Source organism: Grampus griseus (assembly GCF_964374135.1).
Source record: "Grampus griseus genome assembly, chromosome: 3".
In the NCBI taxonomy this organism is placed as follows: Eukaryota; Metazoa; Chordata; class Mammalia; order Artiodactyla; family Delphinidae; genus Grampus; species Grampus griseus.
Window position 1 is genome coordinate 87,679,690 of NC_139019.1, and position 16,002 is coordinate 87,695,691.

At 38.2% G+C, this 16,002-nt stretch overlaps 1 protein-coding gene across 1 annotated transcript in view; it reads right to left on the bottom strand.

Annotated features, from left to right (window-relative positions):
• The window catches only part of FBXL17 (F-box and leucine rich repeat protein 17), a 478,619-nt gene that overhangs the window by 335,309 nt on the left and 127,308 nt on the right, over nucleotides 1-16,002 (bottom strand). The window contains exon 5 of the mRNA XM_082650228.1: nucleotides 215-322. Coding sequence (XP_082506354.1) covers nucleotides 215-322 — 108 coding nt within the window. The remainder of the gene's footprint in view (nucleotides 1-214; nucleotides 323-16,002) is intronic.

Consider the following 16,002-nt stretch of genomic DNA (forward strand, 5'->3'; position numbering starts at 1 on the left):
TGAAAAAGCAAAAAAGTTTCTTGTTTAAATGAATGTACCATTTCAGAAAGGATAGATTTTGTATTGTTGCCTTAAAGTGATTTTAATTTTACCAAACACTACTTACACGTCTATAATGGTCTGAGTAGTCCTCATTCAAGTACGTATAACATTGCTAGGGCACTGATATGAATGATACTCGGAAAAACTAAGGAGACGTAGCCACGGTTCCTACCTTGGTTAGATGAATGACTCCTTTAGAAGTAACTGAACAACCCATGAAGCCAACGTACTGAAGTTCAGGACAGTGCTCAGCAAATGCTTTCACCGATTGATCTGTCACCTAGGGAAGAGACATGAAGAAAGTCAAGGTGGCATTACAGTGAGTGAATTTAAGGATTTGGCTACTGCAAATTCCCTCTGCCTTACCTTGCATCATTAATATTTCCCTTTCCAATGGATCATTTGAATCCATATACAGACATGCTGCAATATGTCCTGTGTTTTTTTTTTTTAAATCCTCCCTCAACCCCACATCCCTTTCTATCACCCCATGTTTGTTTACTTCTTCACAGAAAATGTCTCAGAGATGTCAACACTATCTACCTCCACTTCTTCGCATCTCTCTCAATAGATATGTACATATTTTATCGACATACACTTCACAAACTACAAAATTCACCCCTTCAAAAGGAACAGTTCAAGTGGTTTTTAGCATATTCACAAGTTGTACAGCCATCACCAATATCTAATTCCAGAAGATGTTCCTTACCCCAGGAAGAAACACCATGCCCGTTAGCAGTCACTCCCCTATTCCAACTCCAGCCTCCAGCCCCTGGCAACTTTCTGTCACTATGAATTTGCCTAGTCTGGACATCTTTTATAACTGAAATTGTACAATTGCTTCCTGAAGTGCAACAATGGTCTCTTTATAAGGTTTCTCCCTGCAAGTGTTTCTTCCAAGAAATCTGGTTTTGCCCCTCACTGCTTCAGATTCCTCAGATTTGGATGGTGTGATGGTTAATTTTATGTGTCACCCTGACTACACCACGAGGCACCCAGATATTTGATTAAACATTATTCTGGGTATGTCTGAGGGTGTTTCTGGATGAGATTAACATTTAAAACAGTAGACTGTGTAAAGCAGATTGCTCTCCCCAAGGTGACCACTCAACCTTAGTCACATCCAATCCGTTGAAGGTCTGAATGGAACAAAAAGGTTGAGTGAAGGAAAATTTGCTCGCTCTTTCTCTCTTTCTCTCTCTCTGCCTTGTCTTCAAGTTGAGACACCAGTTTCCTACCCTTAGACTCAAACTTGGACTGGAACTTATATCATCGGCTCTCCTGGTTCCTATGCATTCACACTCAGACTAGAAGTACACCATCAGCTTTCCTTGGTCTCCAGATTGCCGATTTGGGCACTTCTCAGCCTCCATAGTTACATGAGCCAATTCCTTACAATAATCTCTTTTACAAACACACACACACACACACACACACACACACACACACACACACACCTCATACTAATTCCAATTCTCTGAAGAACCATACCTAATGTAATACATATTAGAATCCCCTGAGGAGTTTAGTAAAATCTCAGAGCCAAAAGGGGTGTGGCCCAAGGATCTGTATTTTTAACAAGCCCCTAAGAGACTCTTAGGGATGTGAAAACTTGAGGCCCCAGAGCTGCAAAGAAGTTACACTGACAGCTTTTGGCATTTCTACATGGCCCTGCTTTAAACAAAGGGCAGACTGAAATTCCTTTTTTGTCTCCCTCAACCTCCAAAAACTTTCCATGTATAAAATTATCTTCTTATAATTGTGCTAACATTTTCTTCACTGTTCCACAAAGTTGTAGCTTATTAAAGAAGGTCCAAATATTCTCTATCATAGGCTTAATTTCAGATTCACTTTCCTCACAGTCAAGATGAAATCAACAAGTTAAACACCACTGTTAGTTTTTCAAACAGCAGTGACTTGCATCTCCTTTGCATTAAATTTAATATGGGTGACTCTTACTTTGTATCTTCCTTATCTATTCTGAATAGATATTGGAAAATAAACGTATGTGGGTAGCATTAATTCTGAAACAACCCAAGAACATTTTCCTAAAATAATGAAACCAACAGCATCCATGGTACGTCTGATAAAAGATTAATTCTGCCCTCAGAAGTAAAGTATGCCTCAGCAGATTAAGAGTAAGGGTGCCATTGATAAATTAAAAATGGGCCTTCCTGACACTCAGCTTTCTAGAAACATTATGTTAACGAAGAATATTTAAGGCACTAAAACTGCCTGAAGCTTTAGTGAAAACAAACTTCTATTAAAAAGTGGGGTGGGCGGGGAAGATCAGAGAGAACAAAGGTTAAATAACTATGGCCATTTGGTTAAATAACCCTGCCTAACCTCACTCTAACATCAGGCCTCTCCTAGGTCCATCTTCAAAAGGGGGAAGAGGAATTCAGATAAGGATTAAGGACACAAGAAAGCTCAAGTCCAAGGTGTTAGAGCTTTCAGAGAGAAGAAAAAAAGGTATTGACATGTGCTTGGTGGGTCTTTCTCTTTCAGCTCAAGGAATCAGAAAAAGAGAGCTCGGAGGAGCCTCCAGCATCAACAGAGTCCTATAAGCCAAACAAGACCAGAGCAAGTCCTTGGAGTACAGAAACACTCTTGGTAGGCTTAGATGTGTTTTAGGAGACTTAATAAAAGGCCTTAAACAGTTGTGCAACCAACACCAGGATCCAGTTGTAGAACACTTGCATCGTACCACCCCCAAAATTCCCTTTATCCCTTATGCCCATATGTTCAATCACAGCTCCCACCGCTAGACAACCATGCTTTACACATCCATACCTGCCTTTTCTAGAAATTTCATATAGAGTTCTATCATAAGTAGTCTTTTGTGTCTAGCTCCTTTCACTAGTGTAATGTTTCTGAGATTCATCCTTGGTGTTACATGTATAAATAGTTGGCTCATTTTATTGCTGAGTAGAATTGCCCTGTAGGACTATACTACATTTTGTTTATCTGTTTACCAGTTGATAAACATTTTAATTGTTTCCAGTTTGGAGCTTTGATAAATAATGTTTCTGTGATCATTCACATACAAGTCTTGGTATGGACATTATGTTTCATTTCTCTTGTGTAAATATCTAGGAGTGGAATTACTGAGTCATGTGATAAGTATAAGCTTAATTTTTTACACATTTTCAAAATCGGGTTGTTTTCTTCTTAAGTTGTAAGCGTTCTTTATATAACTTGAATACAAGTCCTTTATCAGATTCTTGTTTCACAAATATTTTCTTCCATTCTGTGCCTTGTCTTTTCATTTCCTTAATGGTGGTCTTAGCTCTAACATTTAGGTCTATGGTGCTCTTGGAGTTGATTTTTGTGAATAGTGTGAAGTAAGGTGAAAGGTTCTTTTTTTTTTTTTTTGCATATGAATTGCCCCAGCGCTATTTGTTGAAAAGACACCTGTAACGGTTTGATTTTGAAGGATCTGACTTACTCACAGACTGTGGGAAAAGCAGGCAGAAGAAAAGAATTCGTATGCAAAGAGATATGTGGCTCAGGATTTGGAAAGTAGTATCGGAAAATCAGGGGGGAATGAGATCAGCTTGCAAAGCAATTTTGATCTTTTAGTCAAAGCTGTGATGGAGATAAAGAGGACGATGAACCTCAGATTCAATAGTGTCATCTCTTCACATGACAGACATAGAGAAGACCGTCTCCTTAAGCTGGCATTCTAAAAGCCAGCCTATACTTTTATAGCGGCATGGAAAGCATGCAAGTGCATTTAGTGTTACAAGGTGGAAAAGCCCTGGTGATAGGGAATGTCTATTGTGCCTTCAGAGTCACAAGAACCGTGAAAAGCCTCAATAATATAAACACACACAAAAATTCCTGTAGAGCTTCCATTTGTGAACCTTAAGGGGGCCTTCTCTAGTTGCTAAACCCTAAGCAAATGAAAACCAGAAACACAGGGGGCAGAGGGAAAAGGAAAATGTTAGTTCTCATAAGCTCTTGAAAGCTGCACTCAGAAATCCTTTGAGGGTGGTTTCTTGGGAGATCAAATGTGGCTACAAGAGAGAAACCTCTCCAGGAGGTAGAAACAATAGGCCTAGAAAATTCTAAAACGGGGCAAATGTAATAGCCACTGTGTTAGAAGTGTTCATACATGACTAAACTATTCTGGGCTAGAAGAAAGAGAAAGAACAGAAGGTGAGCAGTACAGGGTCACTAATTTTGCTTGGACAGTTATTGTTTACAAATTTTTTTTTTAAATTGTTGAATCTAGGGATTCAGTCTCTGGACACAGCTCACTCTGTTGAGGTTTGGGGTACTAGTAGCCAAAGAGTTTAAGAGAGAGTAGATAATAAAATGGCTACATTTACTAAGGCCTTACTGTGTGCCAAGCTAAGTCCTCTCTATGCATCACAGGAGATGCTCATAATAGCCTCGAGAGGCAACATTATCCCCATTTAACAGGTGACTAAAATAAGCCTATTAGAGATTGACTTCCCCCCAAATCAAATCACTAGCAGGTGGCAAAGTGGGGCTTTAAACTTTGGTCTTTTAGGTTTTGAAACCCATGCCCTTTAACTTATACACACTAGGCTGTGATTCATTTCATGGTGCTAATTTCACTCAAAAGCAAATTTAAGGCCCTCCTTGTAGCCCCAGAGAAGTAGAGTGAAAAGGATCAAGGCACAGTAGGTCTACTTTTTAAAGAATTTCCTGAAGAGAAGCGCTTCCCTTGATTACTTTTTTCATCTCCTATAGGTAGACCAGGTGTGCTGCCAATGCCGTGATAGTCCTGTATATCCTGAGAACCCTCCCAAAAGAGGAAAGCATAGGAGAGGGCTGGGGTAGTCTAATTCAGAGGTGTTGAGGAAGCTGGATTAACGGTAGTGAATTATAAAACCACGTAAGCAGAACCTGATAATCCAGGAAAGCACTTTCACCTAAAAAGGATTAAAATTAAAGAATAAGAAAATAAGGTTGGGAGAAGCTTTTACAAAAATTTCAGGATTCTAAATAAAGAGATGCAATTTATTCTTATTTTAAGATAAAGTTTTCTTGGAACATGGGAGGAGAGATCTATCTTTATCAGAGTAAGACTGAGTCAATGAAAAGGGTTTTGTAATCTGCACTGAAAGATTAACTTTTGGAAATGATGCTAGCATATCTGGGGAGGAAAGGAATTTGTAGTAGTAACTCTAAAAAGGTGGAGCAATCTTTGGACATTTTTATACTGCTGGCATCAAAGAATTGTTCTGTGTAATCCTACATGAGTGTCCTAAATAATATAAAAGTATTTTGTGACCCTGCTCAGAAAAAAAAAGTTTTCTCTAGACTTCACCCCAAACCTACTAATTCAGGACCCAGAAATATATATATATATATATATATATATATATATTTTTTTTTTTTTTTTTTTTTTTTTTTTTTTTTGCTGTACGCGAGCCTCTCACTGTTGTGGCCTCTCCCGTTGTGGAGCACAGGCTCCGGACGCGCAGGCTCAGCGGCCATGGCTCACGGGCCTAGCCGCTCCACGGCATGTGAGATATTCCTGGACCGGGGCATGAACCCGTGTACCCTGCATCGGCAGGCGGACTTTCAACCACTGCACCACCAGGGAAGCCCCAGAAATATATACTTTTAATAAGTTCTCTTAAAGAGTCTTATGAAATCAATCCAGAAAGTCCCATAACTAAATCTAACATTCACAACTAACTAGACCCTCCAAATATTAGTACTGAAGATGACCCTGGGTATACATGGGGCTATCTCTTTGCCATCTGTACTGATACCACAGACCACCATGGTCCAAGACATGTCCTCCTTCTCCTGGACATTTTCAATAGCTTGCACACTGGACCTCTTTCTGCCACTCTTGAGGCCGCAAATCTGTTCTCCACCCATCAAGCCACAGTGATCTTTTTAAGTGCGAATCTGATCGTGTCAGTCTGCCATTCAAAATGCTCCAATGGCACCAATTACTCCAAGAATAAAATCCCAACTCCTCTATAACCTACCAGGCCCTGCATAATGTGACTCCTCCCTAACTCTTCCACCTGTTTTCATCACCCCACCACCCCCTACCCTTGCTCACTAAGTGGTGGTCTCCCCACCTATCTCCCATTCACTGCACTAAGTCCAGTGCTTGGCACAGGGCCTGGCACACAACAGGGGCTCCAAAATGAAAAGGAGTGAATGAATGAAGTCCTGTCTTGATGCATGTTAATGCCTTGTTTCGATGTTGAAAAACAAGTCCTTTTTTTTTTTTTTTTTTTTTTTTTGTGGTACGCGGGCCTCTCCCGCTGCGGAGCGCAGGCTCAGCAGCCATGGCTCACAGGCCCAGCCGCGCCGCGGCATGTGGGATCTTCCCGGACTGGGGCACGAACCCGTGTCCCCTGCATCAGCAGGCAGACTCTCAACAACTGCGCCACCAGGGAAGCCCAACAGGTCCTTTTTAATGCTAAGAAAATTTGATCTGTTGATCTTATTGGTTCCAAGTGCCACAAAGAAGCCATGGCTAAGAATGGGATATACAGCTTTCAAAGAAAGAAACAGTAGCACTTTGATTCTGGAGTGAACTGGAAAACAAATGGGAGGAAATTAGCAGGGTGACTACCTAATCTCACTTAGGACTTTAGGACCAATTCAAGGCCTTCTTTTCACCTCTAAGGACAAAGAGCAACAGGGATCAAGGACATAGTGAGTCTACTTCCTAAAGAATTTTCCAGGAAGAATGCTAACCTCATTACTTTTATTCGTGTCTTTCAGCCAGAGTGGTCCGTGGACCTATGGGGTGCCCTCACCTTCTGAATGCAAAATAAAGCCAGCATAAAGCAATCTGCTTAGGCTGGGTTCTAACTGAGCTTTATAACCGAAGGGCAAAAACATTTCCATGTGTTCCAGTTCAGCAAAATTCATCAGACTAGAAGAGTCGTATGATTCTGGGCAGAAGTCAGCTGGAGTAGAGTTTGGTTGTCTAAGTATCCCCTATTGGTTTAGGAAAGCAGAAGAGAAGTGACCCCAGTAGTCAATGGCTAGATTCAGCGATGCCTTCAAAACTGAAGAAAGCACATTTATAGTAAAGGGCTTATTTCACTCAGAATTGCTCAGTCTCTTAAATCCCTTTAGTTCAACAAACATTTGAGTACCTACGATATGCACGATGCCTCATGTCAAGTACTAGTGCAGTATGAAGATGAGGTACAGAGAGCAGAGAGGAGACAGGTTGGGATATGAACAAGTAGAGCTGCCACGGGGCTTCCCTGGTGGCGCAGTGGTTGAGAGTCCGCCTGCCGATGCAGGGGACACGGGTTCGTGCCCCGGTCCGGGAAGATCCCACATGCCGCGGAGTGGCTGGGCCCGTGAGCCATGGCCGCTGAGCCTGCGCATCCAGAGCCTGTGCTCCGCAACGGAAGAGGCCCCAACAGTGAGAGGACCACATACTGCAAAAAAAAAAGTATAGCTGCCACAACTACTAGTGAGATCCCTGGGAATATTTTAGCCTATGTACTGCATCCCAGTCTAGTTTAGTTCAGTTTCCCAGGACCTTCTGACTAGATCTGAAACCAGGTTTGAAGAGGTGACTAGACTATGGAGGGTTGAAAGCCTGGCAGAATGGTTATGACTTGATATGGGAGGGAGGGAGGGAGGTAATCTATTTTATTGGTAACATGAGTAATATAGGGATTAAAAAACTGTAAGGTCTCCTTGAGTTCCGGCATACTGCAGGCACATAACTGATGGAGCCATTCATTGAAGACTCTAACGGAAGGGTGATAAAGGGAAAGTTGTACTTCAAAACCCAGCAGGTGTACCCAGGACCAGCTACAGGGATATTCTGGCTTCAGAGAGGCTGCCAGTGGACTGTGGCTGCAGCAGGTCCCTGCCCCCACGTGAACAGTAGCATACCACACAGAGGGGTACCTCAATGAGGCCTAGGCACGTGCCAGAGTCAGAAAGCATCCACGTCTAACAACAGACAAAGAAGTACTATGTGAAGTACCGTGATGATAAAAGTCCCAAATGAAGAAATTTTACTTAGATACCAAGTAACCATACATTATACTTGTAGGAGCTTTAAAATGGAACACAAAATTTTTCCATTGCTTTAGTGGAGTCTTCAAACTCTATGAAAAAATTCTTTTTCATTTTCACCTTCCTTTGTTTTTCTGTATTATTTTTCACAGGGTGTAGTGTACACTTACAATTAATGCACTAGAAAGTCCCCTCCTTTGAAACAGTATAACAAAAACACAAAACAAACTGGTACTGATCATATCAAAGGAAATAGCTAAATATGGAGACAAAACACTTGGTACAGATTCACTTTATAAATCATTTCATTAAGACCTTTTCACTATGCTCTTTATGTAATAAAATTTTCATATCGTTAGTAAATTTTAAAAAGAAATCTAAAATAATGTTATTTAAACAGAAATAGTTTTCTTTTAAACTATGGTCAGACAACAATATTTACTGAGCAAATACTATGTGCCAAGTACTGTGTTACATACAATGATTAAGACAGACTGCCCTTACAATCTAGTGAGAAGAGTAAATGTTAAACATTTATTACAAGTGTGATAAAGAAGATGTGGCACATATGTACAATGGAACATTACTCAGCCATAAAAAGGAACAAAATTAAGTTATTTGTAATGAGGTGGATGGAACTAGAGTCTGTCACACAGAGTGAAGTAAGTCAGAAAGAGAAAAACAAATACCGTATGCTAACGCACATATATGGAATCTAAAAAAACGGTACTGATGAACCTAGTGGCAGAGTAGCAATAAAGACGCAGACGTAGAGGACAGACTTGAGGATATGGTGGGGTTAGGGGAGGAGGGAGAGGAAGATGGAATGAAGTGAGAAAGTAGCACTGACATATATACACCACCAAATTTAAAATGGATAGCTAATGGGAAGCTGCTGTATAGCACAGGGAGATCAGCTCGATGCTTTGTGACAATCTGGAGGGGCAGGGTAAGGAGGGTGGGTGGGAGGGAGGCTCAAGAGGGAGGGGATATGGGGATATATGTATACATATAGCTGATTCACTTTGTTGTACAGCAGAAACTAACACAAGATTGTAAAGCAATTATATTCCAATAAAGATATAAGAAAAAACATTTATTACAGGTGTGATCACTACTTTAATATAATCATTTGCAGTAGTCAATGAATTATTACTTTCTATATATATGTAGAAAGAAGACAAAAATATAACTAAAAATTATACTCAATTATTACAAATAAGATTTTTCTCAAACATTTTAAGCTATTGTATGCCTGATATCATTATACACCTGATATCATTTCAGTAGCAAGCTAGAATATGTATTGCTTTTATATATCATGAGAAAAATAAGGATTATTTAAGAACTCATATTTACTAATACAACTTTGACTTTTAATTAGCATGATACAACTATTCCATTAAGCAAATCAGAAGCACAAAACAGTAAAATTTTTTACCCTGTTATGAAAAATTTCAAAAATATAAAAAAGTAGAAAAAACAATACATAAAACTCCATTTACCAATCACCTAGCTTCAATAGTTACTAACTCATGGCCAACCTTATTTCATTAATAGCCCCATCCACTTCTAAAACATCACATTTATCAGTAAATATTTCAGTATATCTCTAACAATAGGCTCTTTAAAAATTCAGAGCCATAACACCCTTATCATTCCAGCAAAAATGTTCATGGGAGACTTAATATGAAAAATGAACTATGTATAGTTTCATAGAGGTAACAATCCAACACGGTAATTTAAAAATCTCATTAAAAATTTACCACAATTTTATAAAAACTGACCTTTTGTCAACAAAGGGCATTGAGATTCATAACTAATCATTTTCTAAAAGTCTAAAATTCCATTAGTGTCCAATGAGAATCTGATCATTTGATTGCTTATTTGACCTTGCCTGAGTTTTGCTCATCCTGTCTTGCTTAATGTTAGTCTGGGTTTGGAAAAGTCAGATTGGCTGATAAAAAGAGATTTATAAGTTCTGCATTAAAGTATTGTGAAAGGGAGAGACATCGGTCCAGAACTAATGGCATAGATATTTGTCCCTATTAAAAAGATCTATGGTAAGTTAGGTATGACTCAACCACTTTCCTTTAATATGCTGACCAAGTTTCTTTGATGAATACTGCTTTATTTTATTGAAATAATATTTGGGTAATGTAAATGAAACAGAACAATTAGTCTATTCTGCATCTGCTCATCCTTTAATTAATGAAAGGAGTAATCTAAAAAGAAATCTACTAACCTAACAGCCATAGTTGTATTCAGCAATAATATTTACAAAGCATTTTCTGTACACATATACATCTGTCCACTCACCCAGTTAGATAAACAGGCAGGTGTAATTTCCATTTTACAAATGGAAGAAACAGAAGTTAAAGTAATCTGTACAGGGTTACATAGGAGCCCAGTACTCTTTTCATTACAACATAATAATATACTTAAAATACAACCAAAGAATCTATATGAGCACTAAATTTGAGACCTTAAACATAATTGATAATAAAGTAGTTGCTTCATAAACATACAATTAATTCTTTGGTCACACCACAGAAAATATGTTTTAATTCTCTGAAAATAAAGCCTCTTCCATTCTGTCAAGCTTTATTTCATTCCTAAATAAAACTTTTAAATTAAGAGATATGGTTAGTTTGAGGATTCATTTCAAAGAGTATAAGGAGAAAATCATAAGAATATGACTGAAGGCTACATTAAATCCACCAGACAGATCACTTACCAAAATCTGATTGTGTGGATGTATCTTGAGTTATGTAAGAAAACAGGAAAAAACAGAAGTAGTAAACACAACTTGAATTCTGAATCATCTAACTTTGATTGAGGTTTCATCGCAAAGGGTGAAATGAACTTAAGTCCCAGAAGGCTAACACACAAAAAACAGGGGAAGCACTCTGAATAGCAGAAGAGCTAGTTAGTATTTCGAAAGGCGCGCTAAGATTCACAAAGCAAGGGAAAAGCCACAATTATAAGGTAACTTCGAATTCCAAACCATCTGGGTTCTCTCCTTTTCTATATAATTGGGCATTCTCTGCTTCCTTCCCCAACCTCTGCCTGAATATCTCTTCCTCTCCAGGACATTTGCTGTCCTCTCCCCTTTCCTGTGTTTCCATCTGTCACCTTACCTCCTTTCTCTGGTTCTTCCTTTTCCTTTTCCTCATGTTTCCTCTGAATCTTTTATGCCCACTGTCACACCTTTCTTAACTGGCTGGTCATAATATGGAATGAAAGCATTTTAAATATAATTATTGTACTAATTTCAAATCAATGATATTAAACTTTTTATTTATCTCAAAAAGAAATGTAAGATTATCTGACTGCATGAAATCACTGAACTCAGACTGGGTTGCAATCCAGCTCCACATCTTACTAGATTACTACCTTAAAGAAGTTATCTGTTTTCCAAAAAGTGTGAAAATGAGATAGAAACCTAATGGGGTTCTTGTGAGCATTCCAAGAGAATTCCCATGTGCTGGACACATACCATACAAAGTGCTTAATAAAGATTAGTCACTACTCAATGTATACACTTCCTTTCCCCAGTTCCATGGAGCTGTCACTTCAAACATTATTGTACAAAATTAACTTTTATTTCTATCATTATACTTGATAGAATATAAAGCAGCATTTAATGATAGTCTCTGTTATGATATGTCCCACCTACCTACCACTGGGCCATTAGAAATAGAAATGACAAAAAAAAAAGAAATAGAAATGACAATACATAAATTGTCTATTCTATACTTGTTCACCAGGCTGAAGTTATGTATCGATGGAAAAATGTTAAGTTAAATGAGACTTTCATTCAGTAAAATAAAAGTAAAAAGTTTAACTGTACGAAACAAGTTTACCTGTACTTTGTAATATATCTAAAATTATAGATAATAAAAGGAAGTAATCCAAATAACCTTATATTTCTAAGGGTATATTGATTCTACTTTTAATGTTCTCACGTGACAATACTCTAACAGCCCTTGGAGATGACAGTACATTCCTACTGTTGTTAAAGCCTTTGGAAAGCACAACAAAGTATATACACCCAAATTGGGCTTTGTAATGCTCCTAAATATCCAATGTCTTAGATAATAAGTAGAATAGCAAAGTTTCTTACCTGCGATTATAAGGAATTTAACTCATCAATATATAATTAGTTTGATTTATTATAAGTATAATATTCTATAACCACAAAGAACCACCTCCTCCCTGGGAGGCTGATGCATAATTTGCAAAAAGAAAATACATACAAGCAAGAGCACAACCTTCAAAAAGTCACTTGTGTTTGTGAAAATATTTCAGATAAATATTTTAACAAGAGAAAAATACTTCCCAGGATAAATAAAATCTAACCAAGGTATAAAGTCCTAACAATCCGTGTTTTAATCATAAGTGAGAGCCAATAATCACCTGTTTAAAAAAAGCATACGAACAGCCTAATGTATGAATATAGAACATTTCTTACATATTCATGTTTCACATTCTTTAAACAAGAAAACTTATTATCAAAAAACAAAACCTAAAATTAGGTTATACATTTTTCATCATGTCAGACAAATGCATTCACAGCTCACTAAATGTTCGTTCTTACATTTCAAACAGCTTATAAAATCCCACCTCCTTTAATAAGGTTCCCACAATAACTAGAAGTAAGATGGCGAGTCCATCACCCACCCTGACCTAGTCCACTTGGTCCACACACTTAACCTTCACAGAGGACGCCATGCCAAGTAACAAGAATGTGAGAAAAAGGCATTTCCCTTGTCAGTTTGGCAGAATTTAAAAAAAAAAAGTTATATTGTATAAGTACGTTTCATTTCATTTTTTTAAATCAGAAGCTCAGAAAGGGCAGAGCGCATGTTATACAACATCAAGACCCAGATTCATCTCTCCAGGAAAAAGGGGTCAAAGGAGGTTTTTAAGTATTTTCATAACATTCCCCAAGTCCAAGTTAACATATACCTTAACAGGGCTGGACAGATAGTAGGTGCTCATTAAACATTTATGGAATACATGAATGAATCAGTCAAATCTAGGAAAGGCAGGTACTAGAAAAACCAAATCACTGAGGATGAAATGACAAGTATACTGCAGAATTTCTATGTTAAAAATCAGTATTTGAGTGCCTATTTGCCAGACATTGTGCTAGATGATTTTTATGTACATTTATTTAAAGTACAGTGTAAAAGTCTTAAAGGTGTTACACATTTTTACCCAAAAAGAGCACATCTGGGGACTTCCTAGCAATAGGCTCAGCAGACAAGAGACGGATTTGTGGACCAGGATGCTCAATGTAGCAGTATTTGTAGTAATGAAAAAACACAGAAGCCTCCCAAATGTATTAAAATTAGGATAATGGTTAAATGATGGTATATATTTTTGATAGACTGCTATGTGGCCATGAAAGATCATATCTTCTTAAAACATTTAATGAAATTGGAAAATATAATATAATCGAAAAAGCAGGATATATAATTATTAGGAGTTTGAACATCATTCTATTAAGTATATAAGCAGAGTGAAAAAACTGAGGAGATAAAATGTTAACTACCTCTTGGTAGTGGGATTATATGTGCGATTTTAATTTTCTTTATGTTCTTCTTTTCCAAAGTTCTACATCAATACTCCATTATCACAGAAAACAAATGCTAAAAAAGGAAAAAAAAACATGGGAGAAGGCTTTTTAAAATTGATTCCCTTATTTTAACCTAAATAATACTCATATAAGTTTAGAAAACTTGGGGACTTCCCTAGTGGTCCAGTGGTTAAGACTCCACGCTCACAATGCAGGGGACCCGGGTTCGATCCCTGGTCAGGGAACTAGATCCCACATTCCGCAACTAAGAGCCCACATGCAGCAACTAAAGATCCCGCAGGCGGCAACAAAGGTCCCGCGTGCCACAACTAAGACCCAGAGCAGCCAAAAATAAATAAATTAAATAAATAAATAAATGTTTAAAAAATAAGTTTAGAAAATTTTAAGAAATAAAATGTAAATTTTCTTAAAATTTAGAAAAATAGGATGTAGATTATTTTAACCTATAAAATATTAGATATAAATTAGTACCATATGGGCTTCCCTGGTGGCACAGTGGTTGAGAGTCTGCCTGCTGATGCAGGGGACACGGGTTCGTGCCCCGGTCCGGGAAGATCCCACATGCCGCGGAGCAGCTGGGCCCGTGAGCCATGGCCACTGAGCCTGCGCGTCCGGAGCCTGTGCTCCGCAACGGGAGAGGCCACAACAGTGAGAGGCTCGTACCACAAAAAAAAAAAAAAAAAAAAAAAAAAAAATTAGTACCATATTTCTCCCTGGCCTTTATTCTTCCATGCAATAAGAAGAAAATGTATTATAAAACAATATACATCTAAATACGCTTTGCTTGGGTAAGCCAAAAACAAATTTTTGAAAATCTGTTTATATATTTCCCCTATATATTGAAAAAAATGCACATTTAAAAAAAATTGTTAAGAAACATAATACTATGTAGAGCCAATTCACTAGTTTAGACCCAAAATATAAAGCAAAAATTTAAAACACTGAATCACTATTCCAACATATAACTGGACTGCAGAAAAAGACATACATCTAGAACACAGTATTAAAAGGTACTTGAAATGTACACAAATATGCAATGCTTAGTGGAGGGATATATTCCAGGAATTCTCAAAGCCAACGGCTTCGGCAACATGGTGATAATGGGCTTGTATTACACAGCTTCTCGCCTGTACTTTGTCTGAAAACAATAATTAAATATATCCCAGACCTCACTTGCATGGAATTATAAAATAGAGACACATTTGCTTTTAGCGACCTAATTAGGGAGCTAGAATTCCCCACTAGCCTGACTGATGGAAATTAGCATCTCTAAGTTTTCTCCATGGTCTTTTCTGGGATGCCCAAAGTAGCGACTCGCTCCTGCCCAAGCGCTCAGCTTTAGCTGCTGTCCCACAGGTGCTGCCTTGCTCTGGTTCCTGTTGCCTCCGTGTGCCTTACAGCAGAGCCACTCAACAGAGCTCAAGGCTTTTCCTGCCTCTTATGATCACTCCAGTGTCATGGCATCGAAGTTCCTAGTCCTGGGAGTGCCAGAGCACTACACAAGTGGAACCAGTGGCCTCTGCCCCAGTTCTGCCCCAAACTTCACCACCTGAGCCCCGATGGGGCCACCATCTCACAATGTCTGTCTGTCTCTCCATACACAGTTTCTTCAGTTTCTGGCCCTCTCTCTCTAACCATAGGAATTAAAACCAAGTACCAGGGGTTGAATGAGGAATAGATGCCATACAACTTGCACCTTCCCTTACTCCCCTACCACAAAGCTCTCCCTCTTCCTCATGTTTTCAAAATATGTGCATCAGGATCTGGCAAACGCTATGTATATAAGCATATATAAAAAGAAATGGGCCGGCAGGAATCTACAACTTGAGGTGGTTAAGACTTGAAGTCACAAGGACTAGATTTGAGTCACTCATTTCACCTCACACCAGCTACATACTTAACTCTCCAAATCCCAATATTCTCATCTCAGTTACTGCAGTACCTACCCCCATTGAGTTGTGTGAGGATTAAAAAATATAATGCATGTAAAGAATTCATACAAGACAAACTCAATACAATTGTATTCAAATAAATTGGTTCATTTGGTGAAAGAGAGAAAAGATTATATGTTAATCTGGGTGAAAACTAAGTTTCTGGAATTTCATAAAGAAAGAAACACTAAAGTATCAAAAGAAAAACATCTTTGTTCAATGAGATTTTTGGTTTAGTTAGTTGAAAAGGCTTGGTCTTTTGAAATCTTAGGCAATCTGTCCTTACCTAACATTGTAGAGTTCATTAACTATTTAGAGGAGGCAATGCAACATGACAAAGTAGTGTCTAACTGGGAGTTAGATTTTAATTTTAATTCAATTTACAAATGTTTATCATCAAGTATGTAAAAGCCCTGTGTAGTATGTATG